The 26,572-nt window shown below is 40.1% G+C and overlaps 1 protein-coding gene across 5 annotated transcripts; it reads right to left on the reverse strand.

Moving 5' to 3' along the window:
* Positions 1–1,061: 1,061 nt before the first annotated feature.
* On the reverse strand, positions 1,062–24,656 carry mag (myelin associated glycoprotein). 5 transcript variants are annotated; one of them, XM_082550957.1, is made up of 13 exons: positions 24,581–24,656; positions 16,211–16,330; positions 13,513–13,618; positions 12,748–12,823; positions 12,273–12,641; positions 11,869–12,165; positions 10,682–10,939; positions 9,831–10,091; positions 8,947–9,255; positions 5,621–5,720; positions 4,909–5,005; positions 4,580–4,633; positions 1,062–4,264 (listed from the first exon to the last, which is right to left on the reverse strand). In XM_082550957.1, the coding sequence occupies exons 4-13, from the start codon at positions 12,791–12,793 to the stop codon at positions 4,106–4,108; spliced, it is 1,950 nt and encodes a 649-aa protein (XP_082407083.1). In that variant the 5' UTR covers positions 12,794–12,823; positions 13,513–13,618; positions 16,211–16,330; positions 24,581–24,656; the 3' UTR covers positions 1,062–4,105. The 5 variants fall into 5 exon arrangements, with proteins under 5 accessions (XP_082407083.1, XP_082407084.1, XP_082407082.1 ...); XM_082550958.1 differs by lacking the exon at positions 24,581–24,656 and adding an exon at positions 19,786–19,927 and having other exon boundaries at positions 13,513–13,613; XM_082550956.1 differs by lacking the exon at positions 24,581–24,656 and adding an exon at positions 19,786–19,927.
* Between the last annotated feature and the right edge of the window lie 1,916 nt (positions 24,657–26,572).

The following is a 26,572-nucleotide window of genomic DNA, read 5'->3' on the forward strand; positions in this document are numbered from 1 at the left end:
CATCATTTGCTTATACTTATCCTGCCACACACTGATAGTCTCTGAGACAGGTTTGCTTCTTTTAATGCCAGACCCGTAGGTGAGAATTAGCTGGATGGATTTAAAATGGAAGGTCTGGTCGTCCTCTCCTTGCTATTTTTTCTAGACATGCATGTTTGAGAAGACTTTTACTGGAACCGGTGGGTCTCTGTAATTTCAACATAAATTCATGAAGAAAAAAAAAAAAATATATATATATATATATATATATATATATACATACTCCTCTTTGCCTCCTTCTTGAATATTTCAGCCAGCTGTCTCCAAATTTTGCAAAAACAGCTCTAAAACATCCAGCAGTGCCAGTTCTCGTGCACTATTTTGCATGGAGCCTATATTTTGCAGATTCTAGACATAATTAGCATCAACAGCAAGTATTTTATTGCAATAGAGAGGTACAGCAAACCAACTAAAAATGCAAACTTAGGGAATAATATTTCAGGATTAGTAGTATTTTGTGCCCAAGCAGCAAGATCTCCACACTACAGGAAGATGGTTCACAATTCCTCTTAACCTGGTGGTGGTACAGTATAGACATAGACACCTTTTGACATTGAGACTGAAAATAAAATCTTCTTTGGGCACAAATACTTGTTAGAAGTTGGGAAAGTATGCAATTATAACACATACTTGAGATTATCTGTGTGCCAAGTCCAACCCCCGATGCATCTGCTTCTAATGTTATCAGGCCACTAAATGGCTGAACAGAAGCAGTAATGGATCGTGTGTTTCCAGATTAAATCATTAACAAAACAGCACGCTTGCAGGCTGGATGAGCACTGGAGGCTTAATGTATTCGGCTCTGTGTTTAGATTTTTTTGTGACACACAATCTTGACTTGTAGGGTTTGATCATGTTTTTGTTTCTTTCATTTTCAAACGTTCTTTAGCCATTAAAAGAACTTAGTCCGAGAAATAAAACCAATATGTGGCATACATTTTTGCATTTCAGAACACCAAAACAGAATAATAAACAGACAGAAACTAGTTGTTTTCTATCAATAAACAGCTGTTTCCATACGGTGTTGTCTTTGTTTTATTTATATTTGCAGGAAACTGAAGACAAATGAATTTGCTGGAGGCATCAAGGACTTTTTAAAATAAAAGAGCAAGCAAACTACATCATTGGTGACAAACCTACAGTCATTACAACAGTGCTTATTTGCAGAGACTGCAAACCCCCATCTAAATTATATAATCATAAATGAAGAAACAAAAACTCCATAATAATTATTATGATCACCACAAAGTACTGGACATACACATTTTCTTTACAGCACACTGTGGCAAAGATTAGATAAGATATTTCTGCTTTAAAAATAAATAAGAATATGAGGAGATCGGAGACAGTGAATGGTTAACGACTCTGTGCAGGCAGGCAATTTAGGAATGCTAGCTTGCATATTTGGAACCCTTCATCTATAATTTAAGAGAACAGTGTCTTAATAAAAGGCCAGCATTGATTAAAAGTCTTAATCAGTGAAATTTAATAAAAAAATGTCTCATTTCTCATCATAAAGCTACAGGTAAAAATTATACCTGCATATTATTACCAGAACGGAAGAGCATCCAGTTAGAAAAACGTCAGGTCTTCACTTGTAGTTAAAACCAAACGTAATCTGAAGTTTCATCATCATGGTTTATTCATTTTGACAGAGAGATTCATTTGGGTTCAGTTCAGTTTAACAGTTAAAACTGAAGTGCTCCTTATAATGTATCATTCTTTGTTTCACAATGCCTTTCCCCTCTAGAGATGTCTGTACCTGTACAAAATTACTGTAGTTTGAGGCCTATAGTGGATTTTGCTCTGCTGATTATGAAACCATTTAAACACAGCTTACATAAACACTCTGCTGCTTCAGTCAACTTACTCCATCATTTTAAATGAGACAGCCAAACAAAACAAACCAAATTTCATAATAGGATTTTATAAACCTTTAGTCATTATATTTATATCCAAAGAAATTTTAATCTTCACAAAGAGATTATTTCTCCATTTCTTTCTTTTGTTTTCCACTTGACTTTTCCATAAACATCTTTACATACATTTAACAATGTACATTAAAAATTGCATATTTGCTATTCTGTGTTACATTGTTAAAATCAATCTGAAGTGCAATAAATACCAATTTAAATCAAAATTACAATCAATATCTATAGTTTCTTATGCAAAATGATAGGGTATAGGGAGTTATGGCTACAGTGTGTGTGCAAGTCTGAGAGATGACTCTATAAGACATGGTGTAAACTGACAGGTAGGAGGCTTCTTGGTTTGTTTAGATCAGGTATGAGGTTTGGTCTGTACTAAGTAAAAAGCTACACAATACAATGTTCTCAACTAGCTTCAGAAAATCTGAAGGCATGGTGCTTCAAAGGTAAAGATTGCTTCCATTAAGCTATTGCTCGCATTAAGGGTAACTTATGACTCTGTAATTGGAACTAAACCAGTACCAGGGACCAAACTCTGGACATCGTGGTTCCTGTGAATTTGGCCATTTATTAAAAAAAAAAGAAGAAAAAACCCTGTCTCTTGTGAGTTAATACATTCAATGGATAAGCAATGCTAAAATACTAAGTACTCCCTTAATGATTAATGGAAACAATACAGAAAACACAGCCTTTGATTTAACTTCATGTAGATTCATGTAGTCAGAGGTTGGGAACTGTTTTCTAACCTTCTATTAAGACAGTGTTCAGTCAGAGTGGCTGAGTGACGTGTGACAAAACTGCTTTTCATTTGTCAGTCTGGCTTTTCACTGCTGTTCAATACTTGAATGTGTGCCTGCTGGCAAAAGAATCATGCAGGATGTTTACTGTACAAACTAGAATCCCTTTCACCATCAATATACATCAAATTAATATATTATTGACACCATCATTATCAAGTTAGACTATTAGTGAGCTTTAATAATACACCACAGGTTCATCAAATGTCACTGAGTAGCACAACCAGATGGCTTGTCAGCATCACCTTTTGCCATTCAAACATTTGACGCAATCCTGTGAGAACAAAGCACAGACCTCTAGTGAGGCGATGCTGAAACTTCCCAAAGACCCCAGAAATCAGTGTCCAGTGATCTTTCAGCACAATTTGAATACACACACCCATTCATACATACACACATTGTCTATAGGAGATAACACTTTGGCCACTCACAAGCAAGTATGTTGTGCTTCAGGTCTGTATTTTCTAGTTGACTTGAATAATTTTGAAGACACACGTGCATTGTGGAAAAGAAGTAGAAAATGAGACACTTTGCGTTGGCCACAGTGGAAGAAATCCCCTCAGATCTCATTCTTACACCTACACGAAAAATGCCAGAATCAAGGTTCGACCTTTTTCAGAACTGGAAAGTATGTCGCTTAAATTTACAGACTTACTATCAGAAGTGATGGTGACTTTTTCCAGGTAAAATGAGAGGCTACTGTGTCACAGCACACATTAAATACAATTATGTAGAATCTAAAGGCATCTCCTTTTCTCATTTCTGACAGTTATCTTCTTAGGACACAACAAGATAGGAGAGGGTTCGCTCTCAGTACACAGACACACATAAAGATAAGACAACAAAAAGCAGTTACTCCTTGCCCTGATGCTTCGACTGGCAGCAGACACAGTGACAGTTAAAAGAATAGATGGAGAGCAAACAGTGAGACAGACACAACAGCAATCAAAAGGAGAAAAGAATAAAAATATGGCCACCGTTTAACGCTGTGTGTAGAGACAATGTACTGCAACTTGAACTAGGCTTGAAATTAACATGTGCTTTACATTGTCCAGTTGGTGTTGCTCAAAACCACCAGAAATACCAGTTTTTCCCTAATGGTGGTATGTGACGGGGGATCCCATGGAGGAGGGGCAGTCCATAGCAGCGGAAACTGCCACAGAGCAGAAGATTACATGTGATAAATTTGATAAAAATGAGGGGGGAACAAAAGAGTCATATGCAGAGTGAAATCCAGGAGAAGAGGTGGGGTTATTACACAGTTTACGGGGCAGATGATGTGTGTAATATAGGGCTGCCACTGCATCTCGCATAGCCGAGGGATCAGGGAAGGATCGCGATTCATTTGGCTTTGATTTCTGTGTAGTTGCTGCCGTCATCCCTCCTCCCTGAGGCCCCCTCCCTGGACCTTGCCCCGATAAACTCCAGGGAAGCGTAATTCAGCTCTTGCCTCTCCAGTCCCGCCATAGTGCCCACAGATTGATAATCCCCGTCTTCTCCCTGCAGACAGAAACACCGTTTAGCGGCAAAAATCAGCGGCAAGGTGCCAGTGACACCTCAGATTGCAGAAGAGCGCGACAGACACTAAAGAAAAGATGTTAGTGATTACTGGTCGACATACTGAGAGGGAGTCTGAGATGTTTCCTGTTAGACTGGCAGTTTGTGTTAGCAATGAGGCAGCCATGCAGAAGGCAGTATTGGAAACAAACAGCAGTGTACAGAACACAGAAGCTGATATGCGAGGAGATGCATCTGTCACTGAGGCTTGTGTTTTTTGGTTTTTTGTTTTAATGGGGATTTGTAGGGGAACCTTACCGTAGTCTCCTCTAGAATGGAGTTAAACTTTGAGCCCAACAGCTCTGTCTTAAGCTGTGCAAGAGTTAGGGGAGAGAAAAACACACAGAAAAACGCAGAGAAGCGATGAAAGCAAGAGAAAAACAGTGTTTGGAAAGGTCATGGTTGGAGCTACTAGACTGCTAGTGGGACAGATTCTTTCTGGTACCTCATTTCAGAGGTTAACATGGGGTCTTATCATGACTGTACGACTTTTTCATTACACAAAACTTTAACCCCAAACAATCTGAGAATGGTAATCCAACCCATCCTCAATCATAATCATAATCATTGACATCAACATGTCTCACCACTTTCTTCCTCAGATTTTGTTTGTCCTTCTTGACTGCGCTGTAGTACAAAGCTGGGTTCTCCAGGACCACGTCCTGCCTAGGGTTGCCATTCTCTCTGGGGGACGGAGTCACATAATCAGACTCGGTCTCGACTGCCACTAACGCAGGGCGACACGCCAAGCCTGGGCATCCATTTTAAAACAACAAGCTCTGTAAGGTTATGCTGGAGGCCAACCGTGGCTGTGAGTGACGTGGTTATTTTATGGGTTTAGTCGCTGAGATCACACCCACTTCAGGGCCAGAGAAAGCTTGCAAATTTGGTGGTCCAAATATGCCTTGAGGCTAAAATAAAGCACTTTGGTTAAGAGGGCTACTCGAGTTGTATTTAGCATAGCAGGTCAAGGATACAGAAGCAGTGTCAGAGCAGGGAATCGTGCCTGCAAAATATAAGGTTAGTCCAGCTTGCTAACCAACTCCACAAGGCAGCCAGTGTAGATCTCCAAGGATTTCAACAAGGACTTGTCACTGCAAATGAACTGAAATTGCTCAGGAGAAATAATTCTCATGTCCACATCAGTCCCACATTCACTCGTATACAGTGTGCAACGATGTGTTTTAGAATGGATGACTAGGCTTAAGTGTTTCCTTGGATTTCAGAAAACGCTTAGTAAGGAAGTTGACTACTCCTGCCTTGCAACGGCTTCTCCATTAGTTTGTCATTTATACTCACTTCTTGTTGTTGTGACCAACATATCTAACTGCTGCAATGATGAAGGCTATGACTGCCACTCCTCCAATGGTGCCGACTATAACTGCCATCATGTACTTTTCTGAAAACAGAGGTGGTAAAAACAAAAATGAAGGGGAGTGAATTACTGTAAACTTCATTGAGTAACACATGGAGAAACTGCCCACCGAGCTAACAAGCCATATACACTCACTGGCAGCTCTTTTAGATACACCTGTTCAACTGCTCATTACACAGATGTCTAAACAGCCAATCACATGACAGCAGTTCTGTGAATTTAAGACCATGTAGACATGTTTGAGTCAGCTTGCTCAAGTTCAAACCAAGCATCAGAATGGGGAAGAAAGGTGATTTTGTATTTCAGTGACTCCGAGTATTTCAGAAAGTCCTGACCATGTTCAAGGTTTACAGAGAAAGGTCAGAAAAGAAAATAAATTATCCACTGAGTAGCAATTCTCTAAAAAAACAATGTGTTGTTCATGCTAGATGTCAGAGTGTAATGTCAGGTTGCTTTGTGCTGATAGGAAGCCAACAGTAACTAAATAAACACTCATTACAACCAAGGTAGAAGAGCACCTTTGAACATACTATCTTGAAGACGATAGACTACAGCAGCACAAGAACACACAATCAGCTAGAAACATGACTGAGGCTACAAATACACAAAGAAATTGGAAAAAATGTCTGGTCTGATGAGTCTCAATTTCTGCTAAGGCATTTGATTTGGATGTTATGATCAGAATCTGCCCTGTGTCAGCATTTCAGGCTGTGGCGGTGGTTCGATGGTGTGGGGGATATATTCTTGGCACACTCTGAGTTCTTGAACATTGTTTAAATGCCACAGCCTACCTGAGTATTGTTGCTGACCATGTTCATTCCTATGTGAGAACAGTGTACTCATCTTCTGATGGCTGCTTCTAGCAGGATAATGTCACAAAGCTCAAATCATCTAAAACAGGTTTCATGAGAGATGCTATCGTGTCAGTATGGAGCAAAACTTAGGAATATTTCCAGCAACTCCTGGGAATTAATGCTGGCCTGAAGACAAAAGGTGGTCCAACCTTGTATTATTTATACCTAATAAAGTAAGCAGTGGATGTCGTAAGTATTTATAGCATAGTCTAGAGGATTTAGGTATAGAAGAAAATATAAACGGAAGAAAAGAGACTTATTTTTTTAAACTGCTGACTATTGTGGAATTTTTAACTGCTAATCAAATAGGAGAAAACTGTGCTTTTTTTGTTCGGATCCATTTTCTGTAGCAAATCAATAAACATTTAATTTATGGAAAAGGGTCAATGTAAGTGGAATTGATTGAAAATTGACTACGGTGTTTAAGTTTATTGTAATTAGTAGAAAAGCACAAAAATTTCCATTGCCTTAAGCTTCATGACACATAACAGGAAATAGTCATAACCAGGCATTGCTTACGCGTAAAGTACAGATACTTTAAAGATACAGATGTCAGAAAATAACATCTGACATGTATTAAAATCTTTATTACAGGGAGTGCAGAATTATTAGGCAAATGAGTATTTTGTCCACATCATCCTCTTCATGCATGTTGTCTTACTCCAAGCTGTATAGGCTCGAAAGCCTACTACCAATTAAGCATATTAGGTGATGTGCATCTCTGTAATGAGAAGGGGTGTGGTCTAATGACATCAACACCCTCTATCAGGTGTGCATAATTATTAGGCAACGTCCTTTCCTTTGGCAAAATGGGTCAAAAGAAGGACTTGACAGGCACAGAAAAGTCAAAAATAGTGAGATATCTTGCAGAGGGATGCAGCAGTCTCAAAATTGCAAAGCTTCTGAAGCGTGATCATCGAACAATCAAGCGTTTCATTCAAAATAGTCAACAGGGTCGCAAGAAGCGTGTGGAAAAACCAAGGCGCAAAATAACTGCCCATGAACTGAGAAAAGTCAAGCGTGCAGCTGCCAAGATGCCACTTGCCACCAGTTTGGCCATATTTCAGAGCTGCAACATCACTGGAGTGCCCAAAAGCACAAGGTGTGCAATACTCAGAGACATGGCCAAGGTAAGAAAGGCTGAAAGACGACCACCACTGAACAAGACACACAAGCTGAAACGTCAAGACTGGGCCAAGAAATATCTCAAGACTGGTTTTTCTAAGGTTTTATGGACTGATGAAATGAGAGTGAGTCTTGATGGGCCAGATGGATGGGCCCATGGCTGGATTGGTAATGGGCAGAGAGCTCCAGTCCGACTCAGACGCCAGCAAGGTGGAGGTGGAGTACTGGTTTGGGCTGGTATCATCAAAGATGAGCTTGTGGGGCCTTTTCGGGTTGAGGATGGAGTCAAGCTCAACTCCCAGTCCTACTGCCAGTTTCTGGAGGACACCTTCTTCAAGCTTCTTTTTCAATTATATATTTATTTTGTTTATTGATTTCATTGTATGCTTAAAGTATGGTTTTAACTGCTATCTCTGTTTTATTATTGGAAAGCACTTTGGTCAACTTTGTTGTTTTTAAAAGTGCTATATAAATAAAGTTGGATTGGATTGGATTGGTACAGGAAGAAGTCTGCATCCTTCAAGAAAAACATGATTTTCATGCAGGACAATGCTCCATCACACGCGTCCAAGTACTCCACAGCGTGGCTGGCAAGAAAGGGTATAAAAGAAGAAAAACTAATGACATGGCCTCCTTGTTCACCTGATCTGAACCCCATTGAGAACCTGTGGTCCATCATCAAATGTGAGATTTACAAGGAGGGAAAACAGTACACCTCTCTGAACAGTGTCTGGGAGGCTGTGGTTGCTGCTGCATGCAATGTTGATGGTGAACAGATCAAAACACTGACAGAATCCATGGATGGCAGGCTTTTGAGTGTCCTTGCAAAGAAAGGTGGCTATATTGGTCGCTGATTTGTTTTTGTTTTGTTTTTGAATGTCAGAAATGTATATTTGTGAATGTGGAGATATTATATTGGTTTCACTGGTAAAAATAAATAATTGAAATGGGTATATATTTGTTTTTTGTTAAGTTGCCTAATAATTATGCACAGTAATAGTCACCTGCACACACAGATATCCCCCTAAAATAGCTAAAACTAAAAACAAACTAAAAACTACTTCCAAAAACATTCAGCTTTGATATTAATGAGTTTTTTGGGTTCATTGAGAACATGGTTGTTGTTCAATAATAAAATTATTCCTCAAAAATACAACTTGCCTAATAATTCTGCACTCCCTGTGTAGTGTCATATCAATTTAAATAGGATGTGATAATAGTGACACATTACTTAGTGTCAAACTAAATACTAAGTAAAGTTGTCTACTCACTCTCTTGCTGCAGCTCCAGTAGTATGCTCTCTCTTCCATATGCATTGGAGATGCTGCAGTGGACGTTGACAGCAGGGCTGCCGTTGTCGACCCGTTCACCTTTCTCCCGTAGCTTGATCATTCCTGTGGACGTGTGCCCGTCTGTGTGCGTGTAGAAGTTGTACCGGCCGTCTGTTTCGTTGATGGTGATGTTCAGGTCAGGCAGGTAGAACTCGATAGTGGGTTCAGGGTTCCCTGTGGCCATGCAGACACACTGGACACCTTCCCTCACCACTGTGCACTTTGACTCCTCCAGAAGCACAGGGGCATCTAATGAGGGAGGGCAAGAGATGATTACATCAGATAGCTGTTGACTAGTAACAAATTATACTCCTTTGGTCAAGATTTCCTTTAACCTCCTAAGACCTGAACTCTTCCACGGCATGCATTTTTAATTTATCTTTGATATCCGATCACATTGGGACCCAATAAATGTAAAAACAAAGAATTACTAGATTTTTTTAACCTTATTTTTGTTTTTAAGAAAAATAAAAGCCACATATGAGGATATTCGTTTAAAATTTTGATAGAACAGTAGCAGTATAGTGTCCTCGTAAGTGGATATCAGGCCCTTGTAGAGCAAAATTTAGTATTTTGGTCTAAATAACCCAAAATGTGATGTCCACATATTTGGACGCCAGGTCCTAGGAGGTTAAAGTACGTTTTTACTCAAAGGAAATAAGAAGTTTTGTGGAATTCTACAAAGTGCAATTCACCATACAGATAGCACATTACCGTACATTGGAGGGTTACACAAACGTATCTCTTGCTGCCATCATGCTTTATTCTTTGGCCTAGTTTTAGACTCCCTTTAAAAATATAATACAGAAAACTGACGCACTCACACTCGACAGTGATGTTGAGGGAGCTGCTGGCTCTCCCATGCTCATTCTCTGCCAGGCAGCGGTACTGTCCATCTCCCTGCGGTGTGATTTCCACAATCGTCAGCACTGACAGCTCATCCGCAGTGATGGTGCCCACCAGTTGCCCATCCTTCAGCCAGGTGAGGGTGGGTGCTGGGCTTCCCTGTGTGCTGCAGTGCAGGGCCAGAGTGGTACCCTCTACTACTGTAATGGAGTCATTTACCACAGGCTCATGGGGAGGATCTGCAACAAAGAAGAGAAAATGAATTTGTTATGTTTACTATTCATATAAGAAAACCTCTATCTTATAATTCTTACATAAGATCCTTCTTCATTTCAAAGGCACCAAATTAAATAAAACCCACAATATCTTTTTTTTTTCCTTTTGGACACACAGTGACCTAAATAAATAAACAGTGACTTTGATATATCTAAAAATATGCAGTACAGATTCTGAGCAGGTTTTTGTAGTACATTCATTTACTGCAGTATTGCAGTGCAAGTTGAACTGGCTGAAACATTGTGATATCAAAACTTTTGCCTTGTCTCACCCAATGTTTGTACCAAAACAAAAAGAACATTTAAGCTCTATGGACCAGATACATTGATTTCCCAGGACATTTTATTGTGGTTTTAATGGTGGTTATTAAATGAAATCTTATCAGTAAAGTGGCAATGGTTTGGAAATCATTGAGCATCTATAACTTCTTGTTGTGAGTCCCTGTTTAGATCAACTGTATTATGAATCCACACGGGGGGTTGACATTCAAAAGATTTTCACTTATGCTTACAAATGCTGGGGTTGGGAGTCATTTGCTATCTCAAAAACTTACACTTTACAGCCAGGTAGAGTGAGGTGTTCATGATGCCATAGCCATTGTCCCCAACACAGGTGTAAATTCCCTCATTTGCAGGTGTCACATCATCTAGCATGAGCGAAACATTGGATGCTGTGTCCCACAGCAGCTCTTGGTCTCCAAACATCCAGGCGATCCTGGCAGGAGGGTTACTGTCTACCTCACAGTGCAGTGTCACAGAGCTGCCTTCCATCACCTCTGAAGAGGCATTCACCCACACAGAGCGTGGAGCATCTGCCAGGAAACATATAACAGGGAATTTATTTTCCAAGAACTCGAATGATGTCTGCAATTCACAGAATAACTGTCTCCTAAAAAATGATTTAATCTTTTCAATAAAAGAAATCGACAAATCGACAAATTTACACCCTCAAATAAAGGTTGAAAGGTAGCTCTTTAACTTGAGGGGACTTCAAAGCAAATTATATCTAAATAAAAGTGAAACATGCAGATTGATGTTTTGTACTAAATCCTGTACAAGCACCAGATATTGTTTTCAACCATGCTAGTGACAATTTTAGTCAGCAGTTAGCTGAAATGGTTCAGCAACTTTTAGATCGGTTTTTGCGAAACGAAAGTGAAGTGAACAATAGTTTATAATAAGAGTTCACACTTTGGTAATTTGAACTGGAATATTTTGTACTATTTCATAATAGTGGGATTACTGCTACTTCAGATTTGTCAGTGTTAAGAAGGTTTATTCATCTATCACAATAGGAACAGAACAGAAACTGCAAAGATGCTGTCTTGATCTGAGGTCATTCCATACATGAGATTTAGATGAAAAAAAGAGTCGTAGGCTATTGATTTCTTGTCATCCTCAGTGACTACTTAAATACTGTCATAGCACCTTTGAAATCAGCTGTACTATGTCTCCGTGTTAACTAACAATTCATTTTAGGCTCTTCGGTTATTTTTTTCTAAACCATACAAATATATCTTAATGCATGTTCAATCATCCATGTAAGGGAATCCCAGAAAACTGAATCCAGAATCAACTTTCTGACATAAAGATATGCTTGAGTTTTGTGATCTCTGAGAAAAAGATCCACTTCAACTCACTTCACTGCAAACTGTCAGGCTCAACATCCCGTTTGAAGCCATACTAACATAGTGGAATGCTTTTCAGTCTTTCAGTTTGATGTTTTTATTTTTTTACTTACACTTGACGTCTAGAGAAATGAGCCTCTCATAGGCTAGTGTTGTGTTGGGGTAATAGACCCTGCAACCTAGAAGCTGCCCATTGTGCATGGGCCTGGGTGTGAAGGTGAGGGTGTTGGAGAGGACTGCTGTGTTGCTTTCTTCCACGAGGTCAGTGCTGAATTCTGGGTCGGGCAGGTAGTCCGTGTACATCCACTGGATTTCTGGAGTCATGTCTGGGCAATTATCAGGAGCATAGCATGTAAGCTCCAAGCTCTCGTCACTAACAATCTCCTCTGGTACATCGATGTTGGGCTGATCTGGAGACAGAAATATAAAAGGAAAATATGATTGTTATGGCTTTTTTAATAGCTATAAATTTTCAACTATAAAACGACTTCCGATCGTCCTGTCATCAGTCACTTACCCAGAACCTTGAGCTCAGTGAAATCGGGGTATGTATAGATGTTGGCTCCACCGAGATCTGCACGAAAGTAGTATCTCCCCGAGTGCTCGGTGCCAATGTTGTTGATGAGCAGAGTGCAATTCCTCTGGTGCAGATCTCCCAGCAGCTTGGTTCGGCCCTTGTAGCTCTCATGCACAACGTCTGTACGTGATTTAAAGACTACAGGAGGGAAGAGTTGTGGGTAGGGCTGCCCAAAATACCAGATACCATGAATGCCACGGCTCGGCCTTATTCCAGACGGATACATAAAGGTGCAGGGGATGACCACACAGGAATTTGTCATGGCTGAGATATCCCGAGGTAACCAAACATTCCACTGGCAACTGGCATCTGGGGGAAGAGACAGAAGCTCAGTGGACTCTTCAACATACAGGATACACATAGGAATATTACCTGTCTATCATCATAAAAATATAGAAGTAAAGGAATTTATTACCACTGATGAACAACAGCAGTGGTAGGAGCAGCTCTAAACACCACATGGTCTCTGCTCAATACTGGACCATAGACCTCTGAAACAGACGCCATGCTGTCAGTCATCAACAGAAAAACATACACATACACACAAATATCACGTTTCCACCACTGATGCTGCTGCATGACTCACACGCCGCACAGGCCTCTAAAAAACAAATTCAAGATGTTCTTAATGTTTCACAGTTTCTTGGTTTTATAGTATATCATAGCAATCCTCTATCAAAAACCCCAATGTGGAACTTTTCAGTAAAACAAAGAAAAACAAAGATCAGAGTATCAGTTGTATCAAAGTCCCACAGGTTTTACTTTTTTGTCCGGCACAAAACATGACATGACATTTCTGCAATACTTAGTGTGCAACATGGACCACACGTTACAGTATACGGACTGAAAAGTGTCATTAACATCCAAAAAGATAATACATTCCTTCTTACTATACTGTGAATACTATAGAAAAATATAATAATGTCAACGTCCTTTCTGTCATGTCCTACATTTAAAAGATGCAGAGCTAACACTAACTTGAGCTATGTCTATGAATATGTATATTAAGTGCAGATAGTGCTGCTTGCAAAGGCTCAGTCACAAGTTGAAAACTGCTCATATGGAGAGTTTTGGCTTTTTATCAGATTGGGTTGTGGTGTGAACATTCTTAGAAAGAAAAAGCACCTCGTATACAAGAAGTAAAAATAGGTATTACTGTTTTGAACTACTGTGGTTTTACCTTGAAATACGGATGGTTAAAATGAATGGAACCTCTGAGAACAAATCTTCAGCAGTTCCACTAGAGGGTGTTCACTCACACCCAGACAGCTTGACAGCCTCCTTCTCTGTGGAAAGAAAGAAAGAGAGAAAGAAAGAAAGAAAATGCCAGTGACATCAGCATTGCCAGGCGATTACAGCACTCGCAGCCCCCTCGCTTGCACAGACCAATAGTAAGTCACACAAACACAGCATCAGTCAGCACCTGTTTGCTCCCCCTCAGTAGAGTCACTCTCATTATGGTTGCCATACGTAAGCCGATTCAGTGAATGGCTCTCACTGTTTCCTGAGGCTTGACACAAAGCCAAACTCCAGTCACCACACATCATGTCATTAGTGGATTACTGGTACTTTCTGTGCTGTACTACAAATCAATCCGAATAGACAATATTCACTTATCAAAGCGTATGAAAACAAGTGAGATAATGAAAAAGTGAGAAACAAAAGCACATTACCACAGAAGAATCAAGCTGTTTGTGTTGTTTACTTCCTTTGCTCACTATATAGTCTGGAATATCAACCCTCAGGTTGAAATAAATCAGTCCATATAAATTTTCATCACATCTATTATGAGCTCTAATGAATAATATTAAAGTACCACTGAACAGCTACCCTGAAGTACCCCTGAGCAAAGTACCGTCCCTACACACTGCTCCCACTGCTTCACTGAGTGAATGGGTCAAATGCAGAGAGAGTAATTTCCCCATGGGGATCAATAAAGTATACATCATTATCATTATTATTATTATTATTATTATTATTATTATTATATTTCTATATAAATTCAATCTGTCATTTTTATTTTATTGGCAATACCTGCACTGCAAATGCAAAAATAGCTGAGGTTTGATATCCTAATAAAATCATGGCCATTTCGAGTACTGGGGTCAGAATTCAAATATACATCCCATTACTGTGGTGCTCAGAAGGTAATAAAAAATGCTTTGTCCTTAAATTCACCACCAAACAGCAATCAAACTCAAAAAAAAGGAAACAGACTGCAAGAAAAAGCTCATATTACTGAATCTTACCCTTTCTAATTCAACTGAAATAGTCATGTTGACATGTAATAACACATGTTAATAAAGGCTTGTTGGACTATTTCTCTGTTATTTTTAGATATATTTGCCTTTATTTTCCAGTACGCTGTTGAGATGCATAGTAGAGAGGGAAGGAAGATGCCATACAGTAAAAGTGGCATGTGCTCTGACCCCCATATTGAGGCTTTTACATTAAATTATGCACCATAATGTCTGCATATTGCTCCTCTCTGAGATGATAAATAGCCAGTTTCTCATAAGCCTGGAGTTTTCATATGCTTGCAATGTACTCTGAAATTATCATAATTCACTCATTTACAATCCAAAGTGCAATATAATGCCATTATATTTGTATTATTTACTTTGAGTTCACAGTTGTTTTCTTATTCCTAAAGAAATCTATTTGTCTAAATGTGGCATACAAATGAGATGTACATCAGTATAATGACGGTTAGTTTGGACGTAGAATAAATGCCTGTAGAAGGAGAAGCAGCGGATTTCAGCCTCACGATGCAGCAGCCGGTGTGTGCAGATGGCGGGTCTGAGAGTGGATTGTGTTTTAGAGCTTCGTGATTAACACATCCCAACATCCCCCAGAGAATCCTTGACCAATATTAGCCTTGTTGTTAGAGAGAAGGGAAAATTCAGTTGATTTTACACTGAAAAAAGCACTGGATGTGCCACTTATCATGCAGTCCAATAATTAGTCAGTCACAGTCACAAATTCCTAGGAGCATGAGGATGTAATTTTATTTTTACACTTTATATTTAAATTTGCCTGTGATCTTTAAACCTACCGTATCTGGTTATTTTGGGCACCTGGAAGCAGTGGACCCAGGTTGGGAACACAGTATTATCATGAAGTTGTTACCAAATATTTAATCATTTTCATTTCTGGTAAACTAGCATAATCATTTGAATTTGATTTTCTGGCCACCTGGTAAATGTAATCCCAATGGTGTCTCTTGTTTAGCTATGTTTTTGATTCTAGTCCTGAGGGAAATTACTCTTCAGTTTCTAAACACTCTGCTGTCCACTATGCTAACCAACTTGATGCAAATTGTGTGTGGTGTAAAGCTGAGGGATTTTTAAACTTTTTTTAGCAAAAAAACCAAAACAAAAAAACAACAGCTGCCTGCTGCAACTGAAAGCTGTGCTATTGAGAGTGATGAAAGTCAACCTAAACAGTCTCAGAACTGCACAAGCAAATTATAAACTCTGAGTAAGTGAGAGGACCTTTTTTTTTTTAATATATATTTCAGCTACCAAAAAACCCAAATATCTATATTGTAGAAAGGGTCAGACTTTGAATTCTTGGCCAATAATGTCACACTGTTGCCTGGGACAATTCAAACTTTTCTCCAAAGTTGCATCAACCTCAGACATCTGCACTGCAACAAAAAGCCAAGAGCTAAGTAAGTGTGTCCAGGGTGAGAGGCCATGCATCAGCAACATAGGAGAGAATAGAGCACAGCAGCTGGGCAGGGCCACTGACACCACCACCAACCTTACCAACAATGGCTTTATTGATGGGATGGACAAATGGCTGGCACAGAGCATAGCATACGTGTGCACACTTTTATATACACGACTCACGCAATGCACACAGAAAACACTTACCTCATAACAGCCTCAGCACCAGGCTCCTGCTGCCTCCCAGCCTTGACTTTTTCTTCGTCTTTCCTTTGTTTTTGCTCTCCCCGAGTTGGTTTTCTTGCCCTGCTTCCCAGATGCCACTGTCTGTGGGAAAGGATAGAAAATGGAGATAAAAAGATATGTTGAAGCAGACAAGGGGAAGGGGAAGAGAGGAGTCTGTGTGAGCTCTGGTTTACATGTGTTGTGGGCAGATCTGAATATGTGTACTGCAGGCCCACTCAGCATTCCTTTACTTTCCACTACTTCCATGCACTGTCCTATGTGCCTTGATGCCCTGAACTTTGAGCCTACATTATGCTTCAACCTCTGAGACTTCTTGACATTTCTTGAACTTTGTTCACACAGACTTGTTGTTGTGACTGAGACACAAGGGCCAAAGCTGCTTGGTGAAGGAAAGATGACTCATTATTGGTTTAGTAAAACAACATTTAAACTTTTGGGAGAACATGAAACTTGAAACTTGATGTTAGTTTCGCTTTGATGTTAGGGTTCATTTGTGTTCACCATGACTGCATAATCAATGCAACCGTTTTCCAGATGTGTGTGGGAAAGCATAGAGTAATAGTCTAAAGCGCACAATTCAATTTGTGAAAACCATGTCTAAATGAATTTAAATTTCTGAAATTAAGAGTCCTTGGGGCATGATCATTGATCTTTCCAGCCTTATGCAAATCTGCATTAATATTTTCCCTACTAAGGAATGTTAGTAGGCAGTAGTGCAAGCGTATAAATATAACAAAGGCAAGTTGTCTCTCCAGTATGGAAGTTTTTTTTCTCACCCTTATTGTTATATGTAGAGTGAGTCACTGTTCAAGAGCCATTAAGCCACAGGCCAAGTCATGGCATTGAAGGAGTTGTGGATAACCTCAAGGGAATCCCTCTAGAAACAGACTGGAGAGAGTCTGAAGAAGACAGTGTTGCATTGATGCTATGGAGCTATGTACAAATGAATGCACAGCATGCCATAACCCCTACACACACATGCAGCATAAGGCATGCCAGCACACTCCACAGTGTGGGGTGCGGAGCTATGCGACCTTCCTCTGCTTCCCTTGGTGCTGGTTGTAAGCTGAGCATGCTCCATTGTGCTGCTGGGACTCTAATCATTGCCTATACAGTGCATGCATATTAAAGACTCAAAGGGTAACTTATTAAAATGTATCACATTTCTTCTCTGGTTATTTATTTATCTCAAAAAAGAAGCAGAGGGAACTTTACAGAGAAGCAATTAAAAATAGTTTAAATGTAAAAGATAACTCTCAGTAATCAAACATGTTTAGCTTCATCTAATCTGTGTGATGCTTTGTGCAAAAGGTCCTTTTCTAATATCTGAGGCAATCAAACTTCAACGTAATCATTTATTCCCCATCACACTTCGGGGATACAGATGCTATCTAAACAATCAGTTCTGCTAAATCAGGCCACGCCACCTTTGATGAGTCATTTTATATTACTGAAATTGCTCACACAAACCAAAAGGTTTACACGAACACCCCGCTTTGCCAAGAAGAACATTTTCATTGTAAATATCGTCTGCACCACATCTATACGAGCATCACCAGAGCTCTTGGACAGAGAGAAAAAGAATGGGAACCTTGTGTGCAGAACACTGCTCATTGTCCAAGTGAGAAACTGAAGGAATTTTTCCGGAACAGGCCCGCTCACAGCTTGTGCTTTGCTGCTTGCCTGTGACGCACGTTGATCCACCACAAGCTAAGGCTCCCACTAAAATACTCAGAAGAGCAGATGGTCTTAAAACATGGCTGCTCCCCCTCCCACACATGGCGCGCTGAGCTGCGATGAGCCCAGCGCACCACACACACACACACACACACACACACACACACACACACACACACACACTCATGTGCACAAGATACAAACATAAACACTGAGATATGCCAACATCCAGTCACACATTCTGTCCAAGGTACTGCAGAGTGTTGGCATAAGTAAAAGACTGGACTTATGTATGGCTCATACATAAGGCTCATCATGTATGTACTTATTTTAGTGTTTAGGTACATTTTAGCTATGCTTTACTCTTATCTGAAGTTTTTTGCAGGAAACTTCTGCTGGCAGTATCATATACCCAAAAGTGAGAAACCACAGAAAGATGGCCTGTGTTTTTCCCGGTATTTGCATGAGTTTGTGGGTGTGTACCATCACTTTCATCTCAAACAACACACAGAGATAGATTACAATTATAAATGGAGGCTTTTACCAAGAGCAAAACACACGCACAGGATATTAAAGCAAGCTTTATTTGGCAGACCACCAACATACTAAGAGACCAGGAGCACCAATAGCTTATCTTTCTCTGCTACCTGGCAAAACCAACTACTGGCAATCCCCATCCCTGTGTGCAGATGGTAAGCCACAGGCCTTCTCTCTTTACAGCGTTCTCCCTTCCGCTCTGAACAAAAGGGGGCGACAAACAGTGCCATCACCTGTTCAGCCACACAGACAATGCATATGTGAATCCATCTTAATGCTTCCTAAAACCTTCCATTTGACTTGATGTCCTGAAACAGTGTGTATAAAATGCCAGGTGTGGATTTAGTAAAAATCAGGCTAGTTTAGATTAATCAGAAAATTTCTAAATTGCGACAGTTTAATTGGAAGGACAAAATTTTCACATATCCATTACACCTAGAAGTGTCACAAAGTTTAAGGTGAGAAATTCAAATGTTTCTTGACAGCCGGTGTGATTTAGCATAAATTAATATCTCTTTGTGGCTCTGCGATCTTCTTTAAAAATCACTAATTGGTATATAATTAACCAACATTATGCTCTCCTCAACTCCTGAAGCAGCACTCTGAATTATATGAGAAACACATTTGGTTAAACATGATTGTTTCCACTTTTCTCTTAAAAAAAACAAAACATCCTCTTTGAGATTCAAGGAATCACTCCAGCTCCTCGCAGTCTCATTACAGAAACCATATACATCCAAACTACTGTTAAATGACTTGTAAAAATGTTTTGCTTGGTGTGTAATCGAAGAATCTTCTACCTGGCATCACATGTCTGATTAGACACCGTAATATGTTGTGGCATTTGCAGGAACAGCTCAGTGCTAATGGCACAGGCAGTAAAATCTGTCCAGTATTAATTGGCTGGGCTTTTAGCATCCCCCGCTAATGTTCAAAACACACACACTCACTCATCCATGCACGCTTACACATCATCACAAACACGTTCAATCACGCAAGCGCTCATAGAGGTGTACACATGCATAGACACACACTCATTACCTAACTTGGTCTAACTTGTGATTCATACAGCACATCTCACTTTTTTCACACCCTCGGTCACTCATCACATCATTTATGAACGCTCACGCAAGCAAGCGCTCATTCACCGTGTCCGTAAGTGTTTGACCTTAAAAAACAAAATTGTTAAAATCAGATTAATGGACTGATTAAATAAAATTCAATCCCCATGTGAAGAAATCTGTATCCTGTTGCTTTTTCTCTCAGGAAAAGATAAAAACCTCAAAAGAGGATAAAAATCACAAATAAAAACTGCTCCTCACCTGTGTAGGTGACCACAGTCGACCTCCAAACGTTCAATAGCTCCTGTATGAGCAGCTTCAGCAGCCACACTCACATGCAAAGCATCGCACCACCAAGACCTCTCGCCACCCTCTGTACCAAGCCCCAACAGTGGGGAATAAAGTGCTCTGCCCACCACCACCATCACAACCATCATCACCAACAACACCCCCCACCCCCCGCCCATCTCAAAATGAGTCCTTCAGTGTAGCAGCATTGTTCCCAAGCTTTGCCCCAAGGCTCAGCCATTCATAAATACACATGGGGCCACAAAGGGCCACTCTGTTCCACCTCACCCTGACAAATACGGGTGAGACTTTGAGCTCCAAGGCCTTTCTGTCCAACATGATGACTTGGTTTAGGTTGGATGGAACTGAGCATATTTGATCATTTTGGATTGATGGAGAGGCGATCCACTTCTTTCTGGGTGTCAGTGTAGCACAAGGCAGAAAATGAGTTTGGGAGGGAGGCTGAATAAGAGGGGTATGAGTGAAAAGAGAAAGGAATCCTATGAGGCTCATTCAAAGCCTGTCATTGATGGAGACTAAAAACCTCAAATAACGCTAGCAGTCAGAGGCTAGAAAAAATAAAGAATGCTTTGCCCCGTGAATAAATAACTATACACTTAGAATCGTGTATGTTCCTTTTTAACAGAGCCAAAGCTTCAAACACTAATATCAGTGGATGTACAAGAAATCCCTACGAAGTAAAAGCTATGAATTCAGGCTCTGTTTTAGACAGTGTTTTTTCCTACTATTGCATTCGTATGATGTCAGCAAGCACCGATACCCTAATATGGTCTTCACACACAGCTGGCTATAAGTACAGAAGCCCCACCCACTCGATGTTCAAACCTTTTGCTTGAGTGGCTGGTTGGCGGCCAGTCAGAAAAAAATGAGCTAGAAATGAGCTAAGGGCTGTGACCTACGGGGCTGTGCTTAGGGGGGTATAAGAAACACAAGGATTATTTTGAACTATGAAGTCCAAAAATGAATATATGGAGTCTAAGATATGGACAATTTAGGGTCTGCTACTGCTTTGTTAAGCAATAGCTTAACAAAAGAGTGGGGATAGCTCAGTAGGTAGAGTGGCCCAATGATCAGAAGGTCAGGGGTTCGAATCCACTGAACGGCTACCCTGAAGTACCCCTGAGCAAGGTACTGTTCCTACACACTGCTCCCTGGGCACTAGATTAGTGGTTCCCCACTGCTTCACTGAGTGAATGGGTTCAATTTCCCCATGGGGATCAATAAAATATACATAATTATTATTAATAAAAAAAGAGACTTAACAAATTGGAAACTGGGAATTACAATGCTCCTGATATGGCATGAAATTAGCACTAGGGCCAATTAAATAGTAATTATGACATCATACCTTGTCTACGTTGTTTAAACGTTGATTTTCCCTAGAATTATTGGGCTTGGCTTTTTCCCCCTACATCTTACCATAGAGCTGATGCTGATGATTTGTGTGTGAGATCCATCTCCTCTGTCTTGGTGAGTAAGGACACAGCAGACTCCTCCTCTATATCCTTTAGAAAGGCCACACAGTGATCTGAGGTCACTGTGCAGTGGTTTTTGAACGCATTCATTTTCCTTTCTACCTGTGCAGTCTGTGTAATAGTTCTGCTTTGCAACTTTTCAGCCACCCTCACACATAACAAGCAACAGCAATATAAAGACAGTCTGGGTAACTAAATTGTGACATTAGCATTTTATTGCTGCTTAAGTTTTGTCCAAAGTCAGTTCACCACATTTCTGTTAACTTGTTTAAGTTGCTTCAAGTTAGAAAGCACACCTGCATGGTGATGCTAGCTGACCTATAAAACTGCCAACTGCTCCTTCCCTGCTGTTACTATTAAAGAAAATGCATTATTAAGCCTATGTGGAATTACGAGTGTTTAGACAGTTGCATGGTGCTGTAACCGTGTCATGAAGCCCCAAGCCTTGCAATCAAACCTCCTCCCTCCCCCTAACACAGTAGCCATTGTCTCCCAAAGCCTTCTGGGACAGAACAAGCTCAGCTCGAGCCTGACACCGCACAACACTGGGAAGTCGATGTGCACAGATAATTGTCTTTTAATCACAACAATCCCCTTTTCTCTGCCCTTGCTCATTTGTCTCTGTCTCTTGTTCGACTGTTCTCTCTTGGTTGTAATTCTTGTGCCTTTCAGCGAGTTTGACTGGCCACAAGCCGGGCTGAAAATGGACAAAAACTGATGGTTTCAAATTTAAAGTGTCAAAAGCTGCGTTCTAATCTTAATATAATTTTATTCATTCCTTAACAGTTTTTTTCCAAAATGATGAAAAAAATAAAAATGATGAAATTTAGGTTTTCTGGACAAGTATTATCTCGAGGCATTGAAAATAATGATTGTCCCCATCTCAGGAACAAAAGCTTGTTGTCGAGGTGTGAGCACTTCAAATGAGGTCAGACATCCACACATGGTGCATGCAGCACTTGGCCATGTGTGGAGGCAGAAATTGAACTTTCCTGAAACCTTTTTATGAAATGATTCTGATTACTTTTTGCAAGAGCAAATGCAAACCAAGAGTGGCTTTGCAGAAAGGCTGTCTGAAAGTATGAAAGCTCATCTCCATTTGAAAGATTACCGTCTCTTGTCTCAAGGACGTCTGCCATTTCACCTTCCATTCAGCTGTGACTGCTCAGTTATGAGCACTTTTACATTTCAGACATGGCGAGAATACGTGTCATGGGAACTAGTTTATTTCCAGCAAACTCTGACTTTTGTAATCCTGGAGCCTGTTTCACAAAAGCCACCAAAAAATGGTGAAGAATTCTTTTTTCCTTTAACAAGTTAACTTGTAAATGGTTGATAATGGTTATAATCTCCCTCCAACAACTGGTTTGTTCTCTTTGATTTCCCATCTTGTTTAATGAACTAATAAAAAAGCCCTGTACACCCATGTTTAAACCACACGGGCGATTATGATTGGTTTGGTTAATTGGACTTCTTATCTGGGCTTTGTAAGTGTGCACAGATGCACTTCACTCACTCTACTGTTACACTTCTTGAGTCTGGACATATCAAACATTTATTATTCTTATTAGAAGCGAAAGGCTCTGCCACCTTCAGCTTGAGCCATAGAAACTAAACACCTGCATGTTAAAGGTTTTAAAATGTTATTCTTAGCTAGAGATTTCATAGAGAAGCAGCTCAAGATTGGGCTGATTTGTTTAGTTTGGGATTAAAAGTAGGTGTGCAACCAAAAATTGAGTCACTTTTTGTGGACAGTGTTACTGCCAAAACTTCTAATCCACACATGCTCTAACTCTTTAGCAATGTTAAGAGTAAAAAACACCAGAATCTACATAATGCAAACACACAAAGACATACTTTGACAGCATTCTAGTGTAACTGTTGAGGGTGTCATGGTAAGAGAGCAATATAGAGGGGGGGTGTGGGCTGGGGTTGTACTGGACAGAGACTAGTAACCGAATAAGCCTCTGAGAATGGACCCATTGTGTCTCTCTTCGCTTCACTGGACAGAAGCAGATAGCTACCATTTGCAAATAGATGAAGAGTTGGTGAAACACGATGATTTCATGTTTCTGTTATTACACTTAGCAGATGTTCACCTAAGTTGTTTTATATCTGGTATTAATGCATTTAACTTTGTTTAAGCAATGCCGGTTTTAAAGTGTACCAGCTGCTCAGGTATTTAAGCACTGAGTTTCCTCTCATTTGTATAAACAGAAAGAATTTTAATCTCAAAGTTAATGTCCCAAGAGAAAAAAGTCTTGCTCAGAAGGATGGTGAAACTCACAAATTTAACTTGTCATTTATTTCCCAGTAGAAGTAAATGGTTTGGTATTAATGCCAATTTTGCCAATATCAGTGAGAATGAAAATGAGCAATTCTTAAAGGGATGTTGACCCTATTTAGGAGGTTGGATACAGAGCTGCAACATGTCGTGTTTTGTGTTGCAAGGGATTTTTATTCCCAAAGGTCCACCTAATCTCAAATTTGTCCTAAGTTCCCATTTTGTGCTCCAACTGTCATGGAGGGGCTTTGGATTTGTAATGTGCTTGATGTTCGGTTTGTGTCTATGCAGGCCCTCGTTAGGAAATCCGCCTATTTAAAATTTTAACTTTTTCAAACTGGACATATTATTGACAGCTACTTTGATTAAAAAAAGAGAAACAGTAACCTGTGACCTGTCACTGTTTGTTTGAAGTTTGTTTTTGGGTCTGTGTTCTGTTGAAATCGCCTAAACAGGATTTGTCTATCAACTTGACGCTACAGATAGTTAAAACTGTGTTTAAAATGACTGAAAGGCAAAAGGACAGCATGGCTCCAACGTGAAAAAAAAAAACATTGAACATTAAATGATAATTAGCTGATAATTTGTTAAGAACATAGGGAAGCTCAGCGGTTTATTTTTTTCTTTTATCTTTTGGTCAAAATGTTTGAAATACACAATGCAAGGATATCAAACAGAACATATCACCAATTTTCCCTGTGTATCATACTTAGATGTAAATAGATAACCTGCTAAAATGTGACAGGGTCACCTTTAATTATAATGCAATAATTATACCATGCAATCAAATACACAGCACTGCTGTAATGTACACGTATCCTTGCAGAGTTGCCACAATAGTTCACTGTCTGGTATTCTGTTGCAAAGCCAAGTCTTTTAAGTGAGAAATTCAAATCCATATGATATAAGACAAAAAGAGTAATCACATAGTTGAAAAACCTAATCTGACTGCTTACAATTGTAGATCAGAGAACAGCAGAGCTCTTACCTTATCAGCTGATCAGACGCCACTGAGGAGACTCGTCTCTCTCCAACATTTGCTTTCTCCACTGCTCTCTCTCCTCCCTCCTCTCTTTCGCTCTCTCTGTCAGCAGATTGGATCTTTGGCACAGAAAAAACTGTGATTGGGAGGCCAGCTGAGGATTATTTTATTTAATTTAAGATTGTTTCTGTTTTTTCAGTTTTAATTTTTTATAATTTGGCTGCCATTTCTATCGTTATGACAACACTGTAGCCAGTGAAATCGATTTCTTAACCCTCTACTGCATGACTTTTTAATTTTGGGGGAAAAAATATTTTTCTCTATTTTAGGGGAGCTTTAGGCTCAGATATTGGTTTGTTGCTTCAAGGCAACACTGTGCGACAAGGGTAGTAAAATGCCAAGTTATTCTATAATAAGTTGTATTAGTACAACAAGAATGAACAAATAAATACACAACAAATAAACAATGTAAACATTTCACAGAACAATAAAACACCAAAATATCCAACATTTGACCCTAACCCCATGCACGCGCACACACACACACACACACACACACACACGCACGCACACACACACACACACACACACACACACACACACACACACACACACACACAAACATTGTGTTTCCATCACTTTTGGGGACATTACATTAGCTTACATTCATTTTATGGATACTTATCCTGACTCTATCCATCACAAGTCCCTGCCTGAACCTTACCCTAAACCAGACTCAAGCCTTCACCCTAAAATTGAATGATTTACCTTGCAATGTGTCCTCATAAAGTAGGCGAGACCTCACAATGTGATTGTGTAAACAAATTTGTGTCCCTACAACAATAAGTAATACACGACCACACACACACCCACACAGCAAAATTGGTATGGCCTGGATCAGGCCCACACAATGTGCTTACACATGGCCCACATACCGCAAAGAATGACGGCCCTTTGGTGGCCCACACCTGGTTTGCCAGAGGTGGCCCACACATGGGCAAGCACAAGGCCAGTTTCAGACACACTGGTGGTCCTGTCCTGGCCCATGTGTGGATTACCTCTGGCAAACCTGATCTGGGCCACCAAAGGGCCATCATTCTTTGCGGTATGTGGGCCATCTGCAGGTGGTGTGCAGCCACGGGCCAGTTGTAGACACACTGCTGGCCCTGTACTGGCCCAGAACAGTTTCATCCTAATGTGTACCTTCATCAAGCCATGTAATAACAACATGTGCCAGAACATGCAAAACAGTGCAAAAGTAACATGCCGAAACTCTGTTCAGACAGTGAATGGACTGATTTTTATATTGCGCTTTTCTACTCTCCCAGATTACTCAAAGTGCTCTATACAACATGCCATATTCACCCACTTTCGGTTAACTGAGTGCTTCCTAACTACATTCATACACATTCACACTCTTGACATGCAGACTGGAGGAGCCAGGGATCGAACCACTAACCTTCCGATCAGTTTGTAACCTGCTCTACCACCTGAGATATGACATGCCATTGCATAAACAGTGGCGTCATTGCCAGACCTGGCACACATCTGGTTGACATACACTCTGCCAAGTTTTTTCAAAAAGGTCTCAAAGACTTTAGAGTCAGACCTGTTACAGATCGTCAACTTTTCTTTATTATCAGGTGTGTTTCCAGAATCACTAAAAACTGCTGTAATCAAACCTATACTGAAAAAGGACAATCTTGACAAGACACAAATGAACAACTACAGGCTGATCTCAAATCTCCCGTTTTTAAGTAAGATCATTGAAAAAGCAGTTTCTCAACAGCTCAGTTACTTCTTAAAACAGAATAATTGCTACGATGCCTTCCAGTCAGGTTTTAGACAGAACCACAGCACTGAAACCGCTCTGACCAAAGTGTTTAATGACATATGTCTGAATACAGACAGTGGAAAAATGTCAGTCCTAGTTTTACTGGATCTCAGTGCAGCATTTGATACAGTTGACCACAACATATTACTCAAACGACTGGAGAA

Source organism: Aulonocara stuartgranti, assembly GCF_965226115.1.
Source record: "Aulonocara stuartgranti genome assembly, chromosome: 11".
Lineage (NCBI taxonomy): Eukaryota > Metazoa > Chordata > Actinopteri > Cichliformes > Cichlidae > Aulonocara > Aulonocara stuartgranti.

Bases quoted from the DNA above. Each gene is read 5' to 3' on its own strand.
- mag (XM_082550957.1), bottom strand. From the start codon at position 12,793: ATGTGGTGTTTAGAGCTGCTCCTACCACTGCTGTTGTTCATCAGTG. The intron at 12,166-12,272 runs GTAAGTGACTGA...TTCTGTCTCCAG, and splicing joins CACTGAGCTCAAGGTTCTGG to ATCAGCCCAACATCGATGTA. The intron at 5,721-8,946 runs GTGAGTAGACAA...CTCTGTTTTCAG, and splicing joins ACTGGAGCTGCAGCAAGAGA to AAAAGTACATGATGGCAGTT.